This window comes from Psammomys obesus, unplaced genomic scaffold, assembly GCF_907164565.1.
Source record: "Psammomys obesus unplaced genomic scaffold, mPsaObe1.curated_primary_1811, whole genome shotgun sequence".
NCBI lineage: Eukaryota > Metazoa > Chordata > Mammalia > Rodentia > Muridae > Psammomys > Psammomys obesus.
Window position 1 is genome coordinate 5,194,917 of NW_026585643.1, and position 21,972 is coordinate 5,216,888.

The following is a 21,972-nucleotide window of genomic DNA, read 5'->3' on the forward strand; positions in this document are numbered from 1 at the left end:
ACACACACACACACACACACACACACACACACACACACACACACACACTTCTTGTGTCTTGTGTATTTATAATCAAAGGTCATTTTCTGCCTAGCAATAAAAAATAGTAGCAACAACAAAAATAATAGTAAGGTATTGTTGTTTTTTTAATCTTAAAATATTTCAAAAATTTATGTGAAAAGATCCCTAATATTTCTTATTAGACAATATAACTAAAGTCTCAAATGATATTCATAATCTTGGTAGAAACTAAAAAGAAAGTGTATTCTTGAAAATTAAGTTGAGTGTATTGAGGACTTACCAACTGCTACAAGTCTTTAAGTCTTTTACTAAGGTTTTTCAATGAATTCCTACTGTCTTGATCTTCTAATGGTTCAGGCATAAAATCCTAAGTTGTCAAAATTCCTAAGCTTTGACATACTTATTCATTCCACACACTCATACTTTTTGTATTTGTAAGACTTAGAGCAGTTTACTATAGTGCAGGAATACTATGCAGATACACAGAGACAGAATGTGGATTAGTGTCAGAGCCTGGGGAGTGGGATGTGAGGAATGACTACTAATGGGTGCGGATTTCTTCTGGGAATGGTAGAAATGTCCTCAAATTAGATAGTGGTGATGGTTGCACAATCTTGTGTAGTATAAAAACCCAGAGTCGAGAAATTATATGATATGAGAAATATCTCAAAAACTTTCATTAAACTAGTACAGTTGACAAAAGAAAGCCTAACATATTTAACAATTTGTGTTTCAATTTGTAAAAAAGTTATTTTGGTTCACCTTCTATTGTAGTATAACAGTAATCAAAAATGAGAAGAAAATGAGTGGAATAAGACAAATTATAAAACAATAACTTATGCCAGCATGGCGTTACTTTTTAAAAGGCATTTATCAAATTTTTAAGCTTTAAAAATAATTATAAAGAAAACTTCTCTATTGTGAGTATAAGTCAAGAGCCCATATTTTCAGCACCCTGTCACTGTGAGTGTGCCTTTTTACCTTTTTGTATTTCACAAATTACAATAATTTACAGCTTAAATGTTCCCCCAAAGCCTGTGTGTTCAGTAGGGCAACCCTGGAGGCAACAGGGCCTAAGGGGAGGTCTCTCCTAGTCACTGGAAATACGCTTTTGAATGAGATTGCAGGATGGACCACATCATCTTCTTTTTTTTTCCTTCCTTTTCCATCCTACCTGTGTCACTTGCTTCCCACACGATATGCTGTCCCTACCAGCAGCCCCAGAGCAGAGACCACAGACTCAAGTTTCTAAAACTCTGAGGACAAATAAACTTTGCCTTTTTATAGCTGAAAATATTACGTATTTTGTTAAAATGTCATCTAACTTCCACAATGACTGTTTTACTTTTCGGTATTTTCCTTACCTTTGTGTTACATGGCTGTAGCTATGTAACACAATTTTGAATTTTGAAATTTTAAATATGTAATTTTGAAATTTAAAAAGACCTGTATCATTGAGATGCCGGCAGCTCTACTGCTCCACTCACGCATGTGCTGCAACTTCTTGGTTCCTATTGTTTGTGGATCTGGGAGCTGTTCTCACTGAGAAGCTGTGAACTACAATGCAGTGTACATTCTCACACGTTTCTCCTGTGTGCATGTCTAAGAATGTGCCCAGGCACCGTTAGTGGGACTGTAGGATCTTAACAGATACATATTTCCTACTTACCAGATATTCCTAAATGTGTCTCCAAAGCTCAGAGGAATGTGCTTTGTCACTTGCAGTGAACAGAAGTGCTTCTGCTCTGAATCTTTGTCAACATCGCTATGAATGTGGATGTGCTATGCCTAATTAACTGTTTCCCAATTATAAATGAAAACAAGTTTTTTTTTTCTTTTTGTTGTTTGTCATACTTCATGAAGGTTAATTTTAGTTTCATTTGAATCAAAATTTGGCTCAATATCTCAAAGAATATCAGAATTAGAATAAGATATTTCTCCAATTCCTTTGAAGATTTAAGGTTTTATCACATACTGGGACAGAAGTATACTATGACTCTAAGGTTTTTTAATTTATAACAGGTTATTCTGAGTCTAGTCACTACAGATAAAACCAAATATGTAGGACTTAAAATTCCTTCTGAAGGATAAACATAGTCCTCCCTCCCTATGAAGAAGTCTTATTTGGTCAGACCTCAGAACAGTGTGAAATGAAGTGTGCCAATTCTTTCTTTCACATCTGTCTTTTTGTCTTGCCTTTTCCAAAATGGCCACGTTGTCTTTCAGAATCTTGATAATTTCTGATGGATTTTTGTGCTATTTCCTAAACAAAGGCACTCTTTTCATCTATCAAAATCACTTCTTCTAATAGGAAATGTTAATAATAAATAATTGTCTTATTAACAATGATGCAATTAGTCATCGAAGAATATTATACCTATAGCACACACCACCCACAATACAACAATAAAGGACAGATATCTTGAAGCTTTGGTATCTACAGAGACTTGGGGTGAGTCAGACGCTCTGGACAGTAAACCAAAGGTTCAGTACAACAGACCCAACGGTTCCTACCCGCATAAAAACTGAAACAACCTATGAACATAACAGGGAACAGACTTAACAATTCTTCACTAAGCTTTTACATGGGATACACACATTTTAACAATTGTTTTGTTTTGAAACATACCTTGTCTGACTTTTTGTCTTGCTTTTCCAAAATTGCCAGGTTGTCTTTCAAAATTTTCACAATTTCTGCTGGATTTTTGTGTGATTTACTAAACAAAGGCATTTTTTTCATAAAAAAAATTGCTTCTTCCAATATGGAATGCTAAAAAGAACAAACAATCCAAGTTAAATAAAATGGTAACTTTTAACTCTTAACATGTCTAATTGTTATAATGTGGCACAAAGTTTTCAGTAATACCACTTTAATAATTTAAAACATTAAACTGATCAAGCTGAGTTTCAAGTTTGATACTAAATTTAAAAACATAAAATATTTTAAGAAAGATGTAATTTTTCTATAAAAACCAGGATTTTACAAAGATAGGGAGTATTTATTGAGAACAGACTGGTCTTTAAAACAGAGAGGGCTAGGATTCATATTACTGTGAAAAAGCAATATGAAAAAGTATTGTACCAAGTATACTAGCAATCCAAAACTGCAATTTAAATCTTAAAATCCTCACTGCCATGGTGGAGGGTGAGGAGAGTAGGCAATTTATCAATTTTAGAGGCTGACAATACTTGTTCCATAGACTAGAGAAATGGCTGTCACTGCCTAACTGCATTAAGAGAAACAAATCTTATAATCTAATGGAAGGGTCCATCTAGTAAAAGAATAGCCATGAATTTATATATTTTAGTAAATACTTCAAGGTAATAAAAATATGATCAAATACAGTAAAGGTCCCTATGACTCAAACACACAGAGATGATTATCACCTCGTATGTATTCCTTTCACAGTTTCTCCACATACAAAGACAAACATGTTTATGCAAAACTAGACTAATATCAAGCATAATATTTGCCAACTTTCCTGTGTTATACCCTGAATATCATTCTCTAGGCATGATTAGTTCTACTACAGTATTTAAAATTTTTATCTTATTCATTTTTTATGTATGTGTAAAATGTGTGTGTGTATGTGTGAGTGGATTATAAACATGCTTAAGCCACAGTGCACATGTGGTGGTCAGAAGACAAATTTCAAGAGTCAGTTCTCCCTTTCACAATGGGTTTTTGGCAGAACCTACATCATCAGGCTTGTATGGCTGTTTTAATTCATACCTTACCAGCCCTATGCCCACAACATTTTTAATAACAATATCATATTAATTATATAAATATGCTATACTTTATTTTGTCAGTAACCTTATTAGTAAACATGAAAGATTTTTTCATTTTGTCCAATAATTGTAATTATTATTATTATACCTAAACAACACACCGTTGACAGCAGCACCCTCCCCAGGTGTTAGACACTGTACCAAATCCCTCATCTCACTAGATTCCTATCTACTTCCAGTCTTTTCCCAGAATCTCTGACACATGAGCTACTTTATAATTATCCAATAAATTCCTTCAAGTTACAACACCAGTATTTGTTACCTGCAATCAATAATTCCAGTGGAAGACATAATTTAAATAGAAACCAAAACAGCTGCTCTGAACTCTGATAATACAACAGCAAATTTAAAAACATTTCTGCTTTCAGAAGCTCCTCAATGAAGGCAGGGACTGTGTGAGGGGAACTTACTAACTTTTAGTCCAAGGGAAAGCTTGCATGTGCAGGCAAAACTCTCAAGTACATAAAAATAAACACACTAGAATTTTAAAAGATATCAAATGCATGTATAATTGCTCTCTTTATATATATACAGTCTTACTTCACCAATGGAAACAACAGAACACTTAGAATTTCAACTAAGTACTTCTGGACCTTAAAACAGTACAAGAGAAGATTTAGAAATGCAAACAATCAAAGTCACATGTTCTGCACAGGAACCTTGCTGAGCCATGAACAAGCAAAACCCCTCTCTGTTCTTTGGACCTTTGGACTATGGGAAGGGCAAATACTTGAGACACAACGGGAGGACAGAACAGTACAAATCAGTACCTCTTAGCACAGTGCTCTTTTTGGAAACATTTTCAAAATATCTCAAGGTACTGTTGACTGAAATAAGTGCTATATCAAATTCATGTAATAACATTTTATAATTAACCCATACTTTGAGGGAAACCAAGATACTCCCTCAAGTCATAAAGCTCTGGGATTCCACCTTCCAGAACCCCAGAGAGCTAATGCAGAGACTTCCTGAATGCCCATTTCTTATCAGACTGGCCAGGCCACCCATCCCCTTTGCACACAAACCTGACTGCTGACTTTACACTCTGGACACTGTTCGATATGTATCTAGTGCACCCAGTCACACTCTTTCCCTCAGAGCTCACTTAGCAGTGAGCCAACTGAGACTTAGAACCATTTGCTACATAAATACATGCACAGGCTAGCCTATGGCTCAGTCGTCTAGTATGTACAATGCCCTCCGCTCATTCCCAGTACTGGGAAAACAATACTTGAGTTCCCATCTAGTCTTGATAAATAGACTAAATTCAGAGGTTAATATTTGTGACTATCACTTTTCTATTTTTAAATAAGTAAATAAGGTAAGTAAAATCAAATAAAGTTAAGCCAGAAAAGGTTAAATAATGATAATGGTAATATTTTAAAATTTAAACTGATGGCAAAGAGTAAGTTAGCCACTACAAAAGGATAACAAGGCACAAAATCACAATAAAAAAGATATAATGGCTCATGCCTTGTATGAAAAATATTTAAGTTCTATCACTTACAAGGATTTTGCTAGTAAAGATTAATGATAAGATAGAAATTTAAGTTTGTTTGTAGCTTTTAAAAGAAACAAATAATCATCTTTCAAAAGGCACATTCCAACAGAATGGCCTTTTAAAAACAATAACAGAAAAATATCCTCAGACTGGCCAGACCTATTCAACCTTATAGAACCACAAGAAAATAGACATGTTTCTGGGAAGAAAAGTATCTATAGCTTCACAATTAAATCTCCTGCTAACATAATTTCTGTACATACAAATTATAAACAACATCTATAAATATAAAGCTAAAAAGATTAAATGGAACCAAGGCCCACAAACAGCTCAGCAAAATTAATACTAAAAATAAAAAATGGAGCCAGGCAGTAGTGGTTCACATCTTGAATCACAGCACTTGAGAGACAGAGGCAGGCAGATCTTTGTAAGTTTGAGGCCAGCTTGGTCTACAGTCTGAGTTTCAGGATAGCTAGAGCAACACAGAGAAACCCTGTCTCGAAAAACAAAAACAAACAAACAAAAAGATTTTTGAAAGGAAGCCTTTATATTTGTTTGGCAGGATATGTGGGAGGATGTGACTCAAAACTATAATTCATTTGCATGAGAATAATAATAATAATAAAAGAATTAAAAAAAGTTAAAAAGCAAACTAACCCAAATAGCTCCAAGAAAAGAAAAGAAACAGTGATAGAAGTAGAAAGAACTGAATCGGAGACAAGAAAAGTTCTCTGAAGCTATTTATTTCATCCCAGGACTGGTAACATCCACCTACCCTGTGCCACACTTCAACCCATGGAAGAGGGTGACCACCTGGGCAGAGCCAGAATGTGCACTGCACAAGGCTCCACAATTAGGTCACAAATGGATTGTGACACAAGCTAATCAAAATACGAAAAAGATGAGAGATAACGTTGGTGAGAATATCACAAAAGAGGACTCCTATGTGCTGGAGCTGGAGCTGGAGATGTAAATTGCTATAGATAGGACAAGAAATGGTATGGAGGTCCTCAAAAAAATTACAAGTAGAATTACCAACCAGTTGGTCAATGTCAGGAGACACTTCGCTTCAGGAGACATGCCCAAAGGTACTAAACTCAGCTCAACCTAGAAAGGGACACTTGAATCTTGTGATCATGGCAGCACTGCTCACACAATTAACACACATAATTAACAAGTCTACTAATATATGAATAAAAACAGACACCACAAAATGCTAGTCAGCGTTAAAAAACAGGAATGAGATAGAATCCCTAGGATCTATCTAAAGGCAGAAGGTGAAAACCAGTTCCATAAGCATGACCCACTCTGGTGTGCGCACACACACACAAACACACGAAACTGAAGGGAAGAGGGTCATATCATCTGTGACAAAATGGATGGATCATTACTGAAATGAAAAGACAAAAGAACTGAACTCATAGAAATTGAGAGTAGCATGACAGCTGCCAGAGGTGGGGAACTGAGAAGTAAGGAAACAATTGCTAATTGAGAATTTCAGCTAGAAAGAAGGAATTATTCTCAGATCCAGTATCATAAGGTGACTAAGAGAAGTATAATATAGTCTATATCTCAAAATAAAAATTTTCAATAGCACTTCTCTTGTTGATATTTTAAGCTAAATGAAATAATATGTTCTAATATAAGGAAAGTTATTTTATAATACTATTTTATTTAATATAACAAATTATAGTTTTAATGTTCTAATAAAATGGTTAGATAAATAATAATAAAATTTTTATTTTCATCACTTTGTTTTGTTGAGATGGGGTTTCTCTCTGTAGCCTTGGCTGTCCTGGAACTCAGGACAGAACTCACTCTGTAGACCACCTGGACTCAAACTCAGAGATCCACGTGCCTCTGCCTTCTGAGTGCTGGGATTAAAGACATGTGCCACCACAGCCCAGCCTATTTTCATCACTTTTAATTATGTGCATGCATGTGGGCCTATGTGTGGGTCTGTGCATATGAAAAATGCTTGGAAAAGCCACAAGCAGTAAGAGCTTCTGAAGCCGGAGTAACAGACATTGATTAGCCACCCATTATGGGTGAGGAACAGTCCTCTATAAGAGAAATACATGCTCTTAACTGCTAGGTCATCCAGCCCCTAAATAAAGTATCTTTAAAGAAGGAGAAAGCAATGCCCAGTTTTCTACCCACCTCTCTTGGGAAGGGTGAAACAAAGCAAGCTCTCTGGCTCCTGCTGGAGAATCCTGACGTGTGCTATGCCCCAGCTCACCTGTCCCCAGGTCCTCACTGCTCTCAGTTATTTACAGCTCCAAACATTAACTGTATCATATATTCCACTGCATGTTTGCTTACACACTTGTGCCAGGTTTCTCCAGGGCAGTGGTTTCAACATTTTTTTGACTAGAAAGCATAAACAGTATTACAATATCAGTTATTCCTATAATTCATGATTTGATACAGTTCTAATCACAGGTTAAAAAACACTCAACTGAACTTATTAATGAACAGCAAGTAAGGATGAAAGATTTGGTTTTCTTATATTTCTGCAAATGTAAAGTGACACTATGGACTTCAGTATATTAAGCTTGTTTTCTACTATTGTATTCTTCCCTCAGCCCAGTAACAAATTTTAAAAATATTAGCAAGGAGGGAATGAAATGCAAAGTGCAATGAACTATTAAGTAACTGGCATTAGAAAACAGATAAATGGGAAATTATCAGAGACAGGTACAAATACAGATAAATCTTTCAGCTTTAGAAGCAATGAAATAAATCTTGAAGAAAGGGCCAGAGTATTGCTTGTTGACAGAGTTGTGGTGAGAATACATTTTTTAACAGAAATGTTATGTGACTATGTCTTTGTTTTGACCCCAGGTGTGCAATACGAGGCTGCTTCAGACTGTCCACAGCAGCTTACTAGGATTTGCCTCGTGCTCTAGGAGGAACATGATTTTGCCAGCTGAAGACAGATTTCATTTGGTATTCTGGGGATTCTTCAGAGAGTAATATAAATGCCAGAGCTCCTAGAGGGGAAGCTGATGCTCCTCCTCCTGCTGTCCCTGTTGTTGGTTTGCTGGATTGCTGGCTGCTAACTGGAGCTGTCCTAACAACGAAGATCAAACTGCTCCCAAGGAACTCCATGCTTCTAACCTTCTTTCTCTCCTACCTAGTGTTGTGGGGTTGGAAAGGATAGGGGTGATGCAAAAAATAGAAAAAAGGACCCAATAAATAGCTCAAAGTCTGGCTACACAGAATGCTTGCTTAGAACACTATAGACCCAGAGTTCTATCATTCGCAGAACAGTGAAAAAAAAAAAGAAGAAAAAGGCTGCAAAGTCAATGTTACTCTATATATACTATAAATACAAAACTGTGAATTTCTATACATAAAATAATTAAAACTTCAGGCAAATGAGAATTCTGTGCTAGGGATTCAAAGGAGAATTGGTTAGCATTACTCTAAAAGAATACCAGCGAGGCACCACGGTGAGAGGAGGGTTATTTGTTCAAGCCCAGCCTGTGCTTCATAGCAAGACCTTGTAAGTTAACCAATTAAACCCCAACTCTTTGAAAAGAAGAAAAAAATCCTCTAGATAAATGACACATGGCAGAAAAACACAGAGGAAATGTAGTTAACGAATACATAGTAAACGTTTAACCACTTTCTTCAACTTAAAACTGGCCTAAAAGCTGGGTGAGGTGGTATACACTTGAAATTTGAATGATGGCAAAGTGGAGATGTGTGAATCCAAGGCACTGCTGACCGCCAGTTTAGACTAATATGTGAGCCCTGTCCAAGAAGAGACCCGTTTCAACAAGGTTGACAGCTATTCTCGAGGAATACCTCTGTCCTTTGTTTTCCACAGGTATGTGTGCATGTGTACTTGGCCACATATGTGCACCACAACACATATATGCACAAGGAGTTAATACAGTTAATAGTGGTAGCCTCTGGGTAGCACAGTCAAAATGTTTAATGAGTGGCAAATGCATTCATCACAGAAACACCTTTCATATGGTACTTAAAATTACTAAGCAACCCTTTTTGTTTAAAGTTCACACTGTGGAATCCTGACCCTCCCATCCTTTTAAGCCATGAGTCATGGAGTTTCATGAAGAGTGGTACATGGCTCAGGTTCTAGACAGAAAGCCAAAAAGATCATTTAGTTCTGTGCCCAATGAACACAGGCAGGGAGATTCTGTAGTACATTTTGCCAGCACTCCTAACTTTCTGTCTGAGAGCCACTAAAGATGGCCCAATGACAGTCATTTGAGCAATTTAAATGGAAAGTGGGTACGTGAGGCATTACATGTCCTTGTTGCTATCTTACTTCAAATATTTCAAACGGGTATAAATGTCTGTCTTGGGTGGTTAGTGAATATTTTTAGGCCTTTTTTTCTCACTTCCAACTGTGCTTTTCAATAACAGTTCTCCATTCAAAGGTCTCATTATGAAGGGAGTGATGAATCTACCTCTGAAGCATAAATAAATCTCAGGAATTGAACAAACAAAAGCATCTATATGACCTCAACTGCCAACCTGTTACTTAAAAAACCTGAACTCAAAATTAACCTTTTTTTAAACTGAAGTTTATTTTCCAGTCAACGGTGAACAAGATGAGACCATTTCCAAGACTCTCACAGCTTGTAACTTAAAGTGTGTGCATGTGTGTGTACTCATGTATGTACATGTGCATGTATACGTGAGACTGGACACTGAGTGTGGAGTCTTTGGTGTGCTAGATAACTGCTCTGCTACTGAGCTATACACACAGCCCCAAACAAACCCAAGCTACTCCTTTTGTTGTTTTTGTGGTTCTGGAGAGGGAGCCATGCTTCACCGTACCCTCCAACAAGCTACACTCCAGTCTTCCATATGTACCTTTCTTAAACAACTTCAATATAAACTTAGTGGTCTGATATTCTTTTATCTATATCCTCAAAGGACCCACAGACAGAAATAAATGCAATAAAAATACACCAATGGCAAAGGACTAGGCATGTAAAGATCTGTTTTTAAATTCAATGGAGGTTATATCATGAGTATGTACAATGCCAGTGCTGATTGAATTGTCCTTTTCAAATAAGTAAATTTGATTAGATATGAATTAAGACTGAAACGTACACCTAGAAGTTCTATATTTGTTGTGTCTAAGGATGCCCCCACCAAAATAAAAACTGTGAATTGCTGTCACATATTTAAATTACAAAATGCAATACTATAGTTAGATATTCCATAGCACCAGCTAATATCTATGGTAAAATATCTCCCAACCTTATTTCAATTTTTAAGGGTGTACCCCAATGTCATTACAAACAACTGAATTTTATACCTTAAAGCTGACGCACAAAAGTGAAAATCAGCAGACTACTAATAACGTACAAAAAAATGAGGTAATTCACAGGTAATTCATAACTCTAGAGCAGTGATTCTCAACCTTTCTAATACTATGACCCTTTAATGCAGTTCCTCATGTGTTGACCCCAACTATAAAATTATTTTCACTGCTATTTCATAACTGTAATACTGTTATGAATCAAAATGTTAGGCAATCTACAGGCTGAGAACCATAGCTCTAGAGGTTGAAATGATTGATTTGAATGATCTCCTTCCTTTGACCTCTTTGATAGAAAGATTACAGGTATGCACCAGGCCTGGCTTGACTTAGTTTTTATATGCTTTGTTTTATTAACAGTGTCTGTGGGAGAAAACATATTTCTAAAATGAATAAATTAACAGAAACAAAAAACTTGTGCGAAATGTCTTACGAATTCTCATTCATGTAGACACTTTGGTCTGACTTTCATGAGAATAAAAAGTCTTTAACAAGACTCATGTCTTTTAGTAACTATACTTTATCTCTAATGCATTATGCTACAGGATTTTAAAAGTAGAATATATGAGATTAGAAAGACATAAAACCAGTAACATTTTTACTGTGAGTTTAGTAGCTTGTTATTGTTCCAGAAACTCATTCATTTGGTTCACAGTGACGTTTTTGCTGACAGGTTCAGTCATTTAATGGAGCGAAAATGCTCTACATTTATTAACCATGAATATCTATTAATGAGTGATATTTTATATTAAAGTTTCACAATCTCAATTTATAGTAGAGATCTGCAGTCAAATCAGTATTTTCCCAAACCAGCAGCAATAATGAAAACATTTAAGCTCACTGAAATCCTCAAATGGCTTTCTTTATAACAAAATGACTAAAGGCTAGTGAGGTGGCTCAGGATAAAATTGCTTGATGAATCCAATGACCTGAGTTCAATCTCTAAAACCCCTATGGTGGAAGGAAAGAATCAATAACCTCAAGTTATTCTCTCACCTTCATACTTATGCCATGGTATGAACATATGCGCGCACACACACACACACAGTAAATGTAAAAAAAATAAGAGATTCGTGCTCCAGTATTTTCCAGTCTTCCCTGCAAGCACTACCTAGTGTACACAACACTGCATTTTGGTTAGTTCTGGTTCATAGGTTCATACTGTGGACAGCATCAGTAAGCTCTGCACTTATGTACTGTCAGTCTATAAAGATATCACCAACACGTGGAGATATGAAAGGGATTCAGCTGAAGCTACTTCTTAATATCACCCACAATAGATTTAGTTTTTCTGGCTGAGATATTAATAATCCTTTGTCTTTCCAAGTTGGAAGAGACTTGATGAGTCTCTGCTGGAAACTTAGGCTTCAGAGTTAGTATATTTTCTCACTTACAGACAGTACAGATTTCTGTTTAAGTCACTTAAATCATTGGAAGAGTGAGTATGGCCTAAGTAATTTGTTTTCCTTTAAAGCCAATGGGCTAGTTTCTCTAAGTGACAAAATAAATATGTAGGTATGTGCACACACAGGAAAGTGTCCAAATCTACCTTAATTTATGTAATAAATATTAATTAAAAACCTATTACAGACCACTTGAGACTACTCAAAATTACATTTAAATTATTCTGAAACAGAATGAAAAGTGATCCAAGTAAGCGTAGCCTACAACTACTCATTGTCTCACTAAGTGTGTTGATGGTATTGTTAACTTTCATATTTTATATATTTTGAGTATAAGCACTTTAAAGAAATTTCTAGGACCAATATAACTGAACTGGATAGATAAACCTGTATAGAGTGAGTTCATCTGAATTTTTCAAGTAGGCCACATTTCTTCATATTGCTCCTGGTACACATATGAAAGATCTCTTTGACACCTGATTTCTGACTTCAAAATGACTCATGTATTCAAGATTCTTAACACATACTCAGGCGTCATACACATACTCATCACCAACTTCACTCACTCAGGAATGCCATGGAGATATACAACGGTCTTTTCTTTTTCTCTATTAAGTTAGGACCAGTCTGTCGTTCTTCGTTTTGCTCACATTTCATAATTCAATCAATTCACTTCAGGCCATCTCTTTGTCATAATGGAAAAGGTGTGTCCTTAAGCCCTTATAAATTTTTTTCGATACTTTGGGAAGCCTATTTTCTCTCTCTCTCTGTAGTGGTGCTGGGGGAAAGCATGTGAGTGAGTGTCTTCATGTGTGTATGTGGTCAAGTATGTTACGTGTGAGCAGGTGGGTATGCATATAGGTGTGCATGCTAGCGGAGGCCAGGGTTCATTCTACTTCTCTCCACCTTATTTCACTGAGATAGGATATCTCCCTGACCCTGGAGCTCAGCAATTCAGTAGGACTAACTGACCAGCAAGCTCTGAAATCCTGTCTTCACCTCCCCAGCACTGGCATCACAGGGGTGTACTACCAAAGCTGAATTTTTGGAGGGCACTGGAGAGTCACACACTGAACTGACTGAGCCATCTCTCCACCCTCTCCATTCCACTTATGTAGACCAAAAAAGCAGGCCAGGCCTCAGGAAGTAACTCTTTACCAGGTGCCTACTATGTGTTACTCACTGCACTAGAGCTCAGAACTGGCTGCACAGAGAAGTAAAGGCTAGAAAAGTACCTATACCAAGAGAGATCTCTGACAGCAATGTCAGATTGGATACTACAAAAATTGTGACCAACTACAATTCAAGGACCTAAGAATCCCATTTAAGCATCTTTCCAAATGTACTGACCTTGTATTAAACTTGCTTTTCTTTAAGCATTGATATGCAGCAAAAATAAAAACCTTCCCATGGTTGTTTCACACTTAATTTTGGTGCCAGACTGATTTTCTATCTCTCTCAAGGTGACAATGGTCTTTCTGTATTGTGAATAAAATATATTCTCAGCCTATAATAAAAGCCTAGCAGCCACTTGATAAATTATTTCTCAATTTATGGAAATGGGTTCTTCCACTCAACAGTCTGCTCACAAATGAACTTCTAAAATAAAGTGTTTGTAAACTGGAATGCCTTGGTCTGTCTTTCTACATTTACATTACTGTGGGCCTAAGAAATGATGTCATGACTAAGGTAACACTAGAAAACTACTAAAGCAATTTCCCCCTGAAGACTGCCAAGTTTAATGTCAAATTTCCATCCACCTAAGGGGAGTACTGATATAATGTAAAAAAGTAAGAGTACTGACTTTAAGTATATGGCAGTTTGTTCAGAAGTTTCCACAGACCAACTGTGTTGCTTCTTATATACAGATCAACAAACTAGAGGGAAAAAAATAAACCACAAAACAAAACCTGTTTCACAGGCTTCTGTACATGTAGAGGAGCTACTGGAAAAAGCAAGACATCTTATGTCCAGGCTTTAAGCCCGTCATGTGTTTCCTGGCTCTCTGTAGTCCTCGTTTTAATTATTTTTTTTTCCTTTCTTAAAAGACTCAATTGAATCAATAACTGAAGGCACATATTTCTTGAGGCTAGCACAGGGTAGAAGGAAAACTTTGCTCAAAATAGCCATCTTTATGTAACAAATGTATTTAATGGTTAACAATAGATACTTTCTTCTACAAGTAAATAATCACGCACTTTCTATGCATGCCTTTAAATATAATGCATATGCTTATATCTGTGTATATGTAGCTGTAGAAATTATACAATATCCTATTATACAAGATTATACAAATGAAGGCTTTATTGAAATACGACTAAACATAGTAAGAATTTCTTTTCTTAGCTCTTTTATAAATATACAATTCTATTTATATTCTCTACAAAAGAACTTGGCATCACCATAAGAAAAAAAATAAGTTTAACTCAACTTAGAAATGTATATTCATTCATCTTACATCAATGGTAAATTTTATAAGTAAATTATCTCCTTTTTATTTTTCTTACAGAACTTCAGAGAAACCAGGTGTCACTTTGTATTTAACAGTAGCATTTAATGTTTAGATTATATGCACTTTAAATTAATGCTAGCAATAATTTAAGTTGAGTTATGGTAGAATTATGTAATTCATAATAATTTATAATATCAAACACCATTTACTGATAATGTACAGAGAGATAACTTCTACATTTTCAAGCACTTGGAAGAAAAACAGTACACTACCACTATTTTATTTTTGGAAACTGTAAATAAAAACTCATTTCCAAAATAAGATATTTGGTGGACACAGAATAGTTGGTAAGGATTCAAGTGCCTTAGGCAACAGAGAAGTATTGTTTTGTAGTTGTTTTTTCAAACTTCTCCTAGTAACAGCAGTTTATCATGCACAGAAACAAGGCAACAGTCTAACTTAAAATAAACATAAGCATACGTAGAACTCAATTGTACCTTATGAATTCATTTTCCTCGACCCAAACCAAGACACAGTGCTGATACTCACCAAGGGCTATAGGAACTCTCCGGCTTGTCTAAGCAACAAAAAGCAGACCCATGGTGAGGTGCTGAAGACAGTTCTTTTCTTAGGTTGAAAGCACTTCAGATGAAGTAGACTTTCTCTTCCATTTAATAAAGAATGCCTCCTCCTAGTCAAGTGTGCTGGAGAAAAGACTTTGCACAATTCTGTCCTGACTTTCTGACTCTGAAGAGTAGCAGTTACCACCGGAAAACGTTAGCAGAAAACGATCACTTGAACACTCACAGAGAGCCGCAGTAAATTTCCACTCTGCTGGCTCTCAGATTCCAAGCCTTCCTTGTCTCTTAATCTGTCATAGGCAGTTCTGTTTCTGGTCAAACCAGCTTGCTTATTCGTTCTCTCCTTTTCTAGCATGGGGTTTGAGATACACACCACACAGTCACAAGCTCCTTCTTTTTCTCCCTCCCTCTCCTATTGTGTAACATTACAAGAATGCCTGCAAGGCAATTAGGCAGAGGCAAAATTAATTCTTGGGCAAAAAGAAAAGTCTGAAAATAAACAAAAGAAAAATTTGCCATCACTTTACTCCCGTTCAGTCTCAAACCAATTCCTGGATGGGATTTTGTCAAATGATTAAGCTTCCTGGACCATAGTGCTTAAAGATGTAAATGAAGACGCATAGCAACTGGTCATTGACAGAAATAAAAACAGATTTGTCTGCTAATGGGTTGGCTCCTCAGGGAGTATGTATCTCCCTATTATAATGAGAAAGCTCAGTGAAGAGATATATGCAGGTACTACCAATTAAACCAAAAGCTGAGACAGCAAGGGAAACTTTAGTGTTTATAATTCAATTTTAACTGTAATCTTATAAAAATGCAATTAATTTCTGGGTGTATTATGTTTTCAAATGCAGATTAACACTTGCAGTTTTAATGAAAAATTATAAGGACACAGAAAAATACAGACAACAGAAATCTAACTAGAGCCTCTTAATGTTTTATTGCAAACTAGATGCAACTATTTCAATGGAAAGTTCTCCTAAGCATTTGTGGTCAAGCTTCATTACACCTTTTCAGCGAGATTTAAAAGGCCACAGAGAATATATAAAAAGTTCTCACATCCATAATAGTACAGTAAAACATCTTAAAACTACGTCTTTTTCTGCACAGCTTGGAGTCTAGGCACTGGGGAAAGTAGAGTGGAAAGGTGACTTGGATGGCATTTTCAGGATTCTTTGGAATTGGAATTGCCAGGAAGCTAATTACAGCTCTTTCAGAGTTGCATTCCAGCTCCCAACCCCCAATATGTATGAGTCCTTGGTTTTTCTCCCAATTATGAGTCTAACAGCAGTAGTATGGGACCTATTACTCATACACTAATCCTTCTCAACAGAAATAAAGTATCTCTAAGAGTATGAGTTCAATTAAAGTATAAATATTTCTAAATAGTTGTTTAGATGCCTGAAGAAAAATATGTATATAAAATTTAGCATTAAAATATAGATTCCTGGGTTAGTGGGTTGGCTAGACAGATGAAAGTATTTGCCATCAAGCCTGATGACCAAAATTCAATCTCCAGGACCCATGTGGTAGAAGGAGGGAACTAAGAACTGCAAATTGTCTTCTGACCTCATGCAAAGAATGGCACATATGCACACATATACACAATAAATACTGTGATATATATATATGTGTGTGTGTGTGTGTGTGTGTGTGTGTGTGTTTCATTTACAGTAGTGAACTTGGGAGATGATATGTTTGTTTTACAGTGATGAAATTCAAGTCCAGAGGCTTGTAAATGTTAGGCAAGTACTCTGTTACAGCACTGTATTCTCAGCTAAAACAGAGTTTTGAATTTTAAATATACTATTATATAGTATACTATAGATATCTAAATATTTCTTATAACCTAAGAGTAGGTATCAAATTAATCTAGAGATCAGCCAGGAAATTATTTTTCCAATCCATTTTTAAAATATTTATTTATTTGTATGTATATGAATCTGCATGTACACCTGCATGCTGGAAGAGGGCATTAGATCACATTGTAGATGGTTCTGAGCCACCATGTGATTTCTGGGAATTGAACTCAGTACCTCTGGAAGAGTAGACAGTGTTCTTAACCATTTAGCCATCTCTCCAGATCTTTCAATCACATTTAAATTTTTCATTTTATTTCCTAATCTGTAAGTCTTCTTTCATTTTCTTTTCTTTTCTTTCAAAAAGAACCTCACTGTTTAAGTCAATATGGCCTTGAACTCCTGTCAGCTTGCCAAGTGTTGGGATAACAAACACACACAGTTTTTATTTTTTAAAGGAGATGTCAAATGCAAATTATTCTAAATGGGTAAGGATCATTAAGTACCTCATACCATGGATATACTCTCAAGAGTCCTACCATAATTAAAGAATTCTGAATTTATTAAGAGTGGTTCTTAGAACAACCACAAGGTAAATGCTTTAAAGTACCTTTAAAATCAAAAGATCTTGTATGAATCAACAACAGCTTCAAAATTCGCCATAGAAAGTAAGGTCCACAGGGGTTAAGGATGTTGTTCAATGGCAAAGCACCTAACTAATCTATCCAGCAAGTACACAGACCTAGGGTTCCATCCCAGGATCTAACACCCCTCTCACACACTGATTTTTGTGTACATATAATAATAAAAAGGCTATTAGATCACAAAGACAGCTATTTTATTCTTCAAACGGGAGGAGGGGCAGGACTTCTTTTCTGACCATAGCAATAAAAACAGAAGTTATTTTAAATTTTCAATAGATATTAAATGTCCTTTTAAAAAGCTTATTAACACTTTCGAAGTAAACAAAACAGAAATTCATTCTTATAAAGATTATTCAGATAAAGAAGAATTAAGAGTAAAACTATAAGGACTTTTGCTTCAGGCTATGATGAGTAGGGGTGGGGTGAATTTCCCATCTAAATAAATTAAGAAATAAGCAACACAAAGTAAACATAGTTTTTAGACACTGGGCACAAGAAAACCCAGCGTGATACAAAATAAGTTTAAGCATTGCCTCATCCACAGCAGATGAACTCAAACACTGCAGTAATCTCCCTGGATAAAGAGGCAGTTAAGAACTATTAAAAAAAAAAAAAACTGAGCATATACCATGCCTGTCTTTCTGTTTCTGGGTCACCTCACTCAGGATGATCTCTTCTAGTTCCATCTATTTGCCTGCAAATTTCATGATTTCCTTGTTTTTAATTGCTGAGTAGTATTCCATTGTGTATATGTACCACAATTTCTGTATCCATTCCTCTGTTGAGGGACATCTAAGTTGTTTCCAGATTCTGGAAATTACAAATAAAGCTGCTATGAACATGGTTGAGCAAATGTCCTTATTGAATGATGGGAAAGCTTTTAGGTATATGGCCAGGAGTGATATAGCTGGATCTTGAAGAATCATTTCCAATGAACCAATGAATAGTAAATTCTTCAATTATACAAAAACCCTAATCAGCTTAAAGTATAAACATATCAATTGAATCTCAAAAGTAGAGGAGGATGGGAAACACAAAGCAATGCTTGAAAAAAAAATGACGGAATGTTTAAAAAGACATTTGTTTGTTTATTGTGTGTGTAGTACATGGGCAAAGCTACTATTGTATGTATGTGAGGTCAGAGGACAACTTACAGGCATGAGTTCTCTCCCCTCTGTGGTTTCCAGAAATCAATTCAAGCCATCAGCCTTTTTGACAAGAGCCTTTACTCAATGAGCCATGTAGTTCATGATGTTCTCAAATTTTAATTAAACTATAAACACACAAATCCAAGTACAAAAATCACCAAGTCTAAGAAACAAGAAGAAAATAATATCAACATATATTATAATCAAATCACTTAAGAATCCTTAAAGTACTTTAAGAAAAAAAAGTTACAAGCAAAGAAACAAATAAAAAGTCCAGCATATGAAAAGGCAGTGGAACAGTAATGTCAAGACCTGAAAGAAAACAATGGTCAATTTCTTTCAGAAATAAAGATGTGGTAATTAATCATCAAGCTCAGAACCATAAGAAGGAGAGCCTGGAGCGAGTGGGGGCACACACTTCAATCCCAGTACTCAGGAAGGCAGAGGCAGGTGGATCTCTGGGGGTTCAAGGTCAGCCACAGGTGAATTCCAGGACAGCATAGAGACCCTATATCTAAAACAAACAAACAAGCAAATAAAAATGAAATCTCTTCTGAAGGCAGAAAAAAAAATCATCTCAATTACAGGAAAACATATACAAAGCAGTCAACACCAGAAAAAACAAACATATTTTTATTCAAATATGTCTGTGCGGCGGTGGTAATCCCAGCACTCCTGGAGGCAGACACAGGTCATTCTCTGTGGGTTCCAGGCCAGACTGGTCTACAAAGCAAGTATGGGATAGCCAAGGCTACACAGAGAAACCTTTTCTTAAACAAAGAAACAAACAATCTTTTAGGCCCAGCAAGATGGCTCAGCAGGTAAAGGTGCTTGCTGTCAAACCTGATACCAATTAAGTGGAACACTGAGCAAGATTATATGCACCACAACTTAACTGCAAAGAGTGTACAGCTGAGCACATGCATATAATACAATTCCAGTCCAGTCTAGCAGCCCAGCATATATTCCTATCCTTTCACACGTCTATACTTCCAAGAACAGTCTTGCCTAACACTAGGCAAGTTTTCCAAATGAGATTTACGATGTGCTCACGCTCTCTGTTAGCTTGCTATACCTAGATTATAAAATGACTACTCTCCCCACACATTCAACCAACAAAGCAAGGGAAAGCAGATCACTGTCTCACTCCCCTTACAAACTTCAATTTAAAATGGAACCAAGACCATAACACATGGCCAGAGACCCTGAAACTGCTAGAGGAAAACAGAAAACACGCCAAGGTAGAACTCTAGGGGCTGGAGAAATGGCTATGTAACATTTTAAAAATTTATTTATTGTATTATTAATTAGTTTATTCACTTTGGATCAGAACTGTAGCTCCCTTCCTAGTGCCCTCCCAATCCGACCTTTCCTTTTCTCCTTCCATGCCCCTTCCCGACTCCACTGATAGGGGAGGTCCTCCTCTCCTTCTCTCTGATCCTAGTGTATCAGGTCTCATCAGGACTGGCTGCACTGTCTCCTTCTGTGGCCTGGTAAGGCTGCTCCCCCTTCAGAGGGAGGTGATCAAAGAGCAGGCCAATCAGTTCCTATCAGAGACAATCCCTGTTCTCATTACTAGGGAACCTACTTGGACACTGAGGTGCCACGGGCTACATCTGTACAGGGGTTCTAGGTTATCTCCATGAATGGTACTTGGTTGGAGTATCAGTCTCAAAAAAAAAAAAAAAAAAAGACCCCTGGGCCCAGATTTTTTTTTTCTGTCCTTGTGGAGCTCCTGTCCCCTCCAGATCTTTCTATCTTTCCCTTCTTTCATAAGATTCCCTGCATTCTGCCCAAAGTTTGGCTATGAGCCTCAGCCTCTGCTTTGATAGCCTTGCAGGGTAGTCTTTCAGAGTCCCTCTGGGGTTGGCTCCTATCCTGTTCCCTGTTTTCTTCCTCTTCTGATTCCATCCCATTTGCCTTTCTGAGTGAGGATTGAGCACCTTACCCAGGGTCCTCCTTCTTGCTTAGTTTCTTTAGGTGTATAGATGTTAGTATGTTTATCCTATATTATATGTCTAGTATCCACTTATAAGTGAGCATATACCATGTGTGTCTTTCTGCTTCTGGGATACCTCACTCAGGATGATCTTTTCTAGTTCCCACCATTTGCCTGCAAATTTCAAGATTTCCTTGTTTTTAATTGCTGAGTAGTATTCCATTGTGTAAATGTACCACAAATTCTGTATCCATTCCTCTGTTGAGGGACATCTGGGTTGTTTCCAGCTTCTAGCTATTACTAATAAAGCTGCTACGAACATGGCTGAGCAAATGTCCCTGTTGTATACTTGAGCATGTTTTGGATATATGCCTAGGAGTGGTATAGCTTGATCTAGCGCTATTCCTAATTGTCTGAGAAAGCACCAGATTGATTTCCAAAGTGGTTGTACAAGTTTATGTTACCACCAGCAATGGGGGAGGGCTCCCCTTTTCTACATCCTCTTCAGCATGCATTATCTCTTGAGTTTTTTATTTTAGCCATTCTAATGGGTGTAAGGTAAAAACGACAGCCTACAGATTGGGAAGGATCTTCACCAATCCTATATCTGAAAAAGGTTTGTATCCAAAATATATAAAAAACTCAAGAAGTTAAACAGCAACAAATCAAGTAATCCAATTTAAAAATGGAGTACAGAGCTAAATAGAGAGTTCTCAATAGAGGAATATCGAATGGCAGAGAAACACTTTAAGAGATGCTCAACATCCTTAGCTATCAGGGAGATGCAAATCAAAATGACCTTACACCCATGGCTCAGTAATTTTAATCCAGCACTGCTGCTCTTGCAGAGGCTCAGGTTCAATTCCCAGCACCTACATGGCAGCTCACAACTACATATAACTCCAGTTTCAGAAAATCTAATGCCCTTCTCTGGCCTCTGTGGGCAACAGGCATACAGTTTGTGCACAGACATATATACAGACATGGTATCTATATACATAAAACAATTAAAATTTTTAAAAATAAAATCATAGGTAAGGACTTTGAAAAGAACCCCAGTGCATCAGGAAACAATAGCAAGAACTGACAAGTTGGACTAAGATGTATTAAAAATAATCATAAAAACACCTAGAATTTTATACACTTACTAAAAGAAGCAATAGAAAAAAAGTAAGAAAATTCCAGAAATGACTAAAACAAAACAGAAGTTGGGGATTTTTGGTTTTGTTTTGTTTTTTGTTTTTTTTGTCTGTTAGGAGAAGGAAACTGTGATTTCTGAAGAAAAATACAAACTCAAATATTTGAAAACATATAATTTTCTGTACAATCAATAAATCAAAAAGATAGGATGAAAAAAGACTATATCCTGTTCCTCCAAATATTC

General features: G+C 36.4%; 1 protein-coding gene across 5 annotated transcripts in view; it reads right to left on the reverse strand.

Annotated features, from left to right (window-relative positions):
- Cab39l (calcium binding protein 39 like) overlaps positions 1–21,972 on the reverse strand; it is a 129,380-nt gene that overhangs the window by 66,704 nt on the left and 40,704 nt on the right. For 2 of the 5 annotated variants that reach the window (XM_055617174.1, XM_055617173.1), the window contains 2 exons: positions 18,656–18,812; positions 2,651–2,791 (listed from right to left, as the gene is read on the reverse strand). In XM_055617174.1, the coding sequence (XP_055473149.1) occupies positions 2,651–2,791; positions 18,656–18,661 (147 nt within the window). In that variant the 5' untranslated portion in view covers positions 18,662–18,812. Of the gene's footprint in view, positions 1–2,650; positions 2,792–7,553; positions 7,604–15,023; positions 15,257–18,655; positions 18,813–21,972 lie in introns of those variants that run through there. The other 3 variants (XM_055617193.1, XM_055617186.1, XM_055617179.1) reach the window with 3 other exon arrangements.